This window comes from Limulus polyphemus, unplaced genomic scaffold, assembly GCF_000517525.1.
Source record: "Limulus polyphemus unplaced genomic scaffold, Limulus_polyphemus-2.1.2 Scaffold1295, whole genome shotgun sequence".
In the NCBI taxonomy this organism is placed as follows: Eukaryota; Metazoa; Arthropoda; class Merostomata; order Xiphosura; family Limulidae; genus Limulus; species Limulus polyphemus.
This window is the reverse complement of record NW_013666905.1, coordinates 11,271-12,544: the sequence shown is the minus strand read 5'-3', so window position 1 is coordinate 12,544 and position 1,274 is coordinate 11,271. Positions and strand designations below refer to the sequence as shown.

The 1,274-nt window shown below is 30.7% G+C and overlaps 1 protein-coding gene across 1 annotated transcript in view; it reads right to left on the bottom strand.

The window, feature by feature from the left end:
- Nucleotides 1–619, bottom strand: part of LOC106462987 (chaoptin-like) — a 15,110-nt gene extending 14,491 nt beyond the window's left edge. Inside the window, exon 1 of the mRNA XM_022390394.1 lies at nucleotides 536–619. Within this exon, the coding sequence (XP_022246102.1) occupies nucleotides 536–550 (15 nt within the window). The 5' untranslated portion in view covers nucleotides 551–619. The remainder of the gene's footprint in view (nucleotides 1–535) is intronic.
- Between the last annotated feature and the right edge of the window lie 655 nt (nucleotides 620–1,274).

Here is a 1,274-nt window from a genome sequence, read left to right as displayed (position 1 = left end):
AATTGTTTAGGTATATTGTTAATATACATTGTTTAGCTATATTGTTAATATACATTGTTTAACTATATTGTTAATATACATTGTTTAACTATATTGTTAATATACATTGTTTAACTATATTGTTAATATACATTGTATAACTATATTGTTAATATACATTGTTTAGCTATATTGTTAATATACATTGTTTAACTATATTGTTAATATACATTGTTTAGCTATATTGTTAATATACATTGTTTAACTATATTGTTAATATACATTGTTTAACTATAGTGTTAATATAAATTGTTTAACTATATTGTTAATATACATTGTTTAACTATAGTGTTAATATAAGCTTAAGGAGTACAATATAGGTATTTTTTTATGCACTCGATACTTTAGAAAAACCTTTTTCGAACTCGAGTTTGGAGTAATGGTTATTTGTTTTTCTTACAATTTTCATGTCAACCTTTTTTTTTTAATTCTTCTTGTTTATCAAGGAAGGGAAGACATTAAGAAAGTTAGCAACACCTAGAATAAAATATCTTACTTGATAAATTTCCATGCTTCTAACTCATTCTTCGTTGGAAGGAAAAAAAAATAACCAGATAAAATGGCTGTTGCTCAGTTGATATATATTCTCCACACCAATGATTTCCTCTTTGCCTATGAAAAAAAAAAGACAAAAATGATTTATGTTCATGTGAAGTAAACTGAAAACAACAATAATAACAAAAAACAGACATCACGTTAAAAGAGCAAGATAGGACAAACAGCCATGAAAGAACGAACATTAACATTCAAGAAAAAAAAAACTGTTATCAGTGAAGAGAGTTTTACTTGTGAAAAATAGGTGTGGCCGCAATATTCTTTACGTATGTAACACTGAGTTCACTTATATGGTGTGAAGGCGACTGTTTTTTTACTGTGAACTTCTTTCCGCTTCATTAAACAGAAACCTGACACTCGAGATGCTTGAACAGACGTTTACTTAGACAATGGTTTGCTTGTTTATTCCTAATTTTGAGCTAATGAATAAGACGGATGGCAGCCAGAGTCAACAACACCCACCGCCAACTCTAGGACGGACTATTCTTGATCGAATAGTAGGATCTGACTGCCACTCTTTTAACGCATCCACGGCATACAAGTGCGGAGCGCGTGTACGAGGCAATTAGTCCTGAGCCATGAATCCTCGGGTTCACAGTCAGGGCACGCTAATTACTAGGCTATGATTGGATTTTGATGAAAGCTTAATCTCGGTGGTATCAAAAGTTATTTAAGTAACA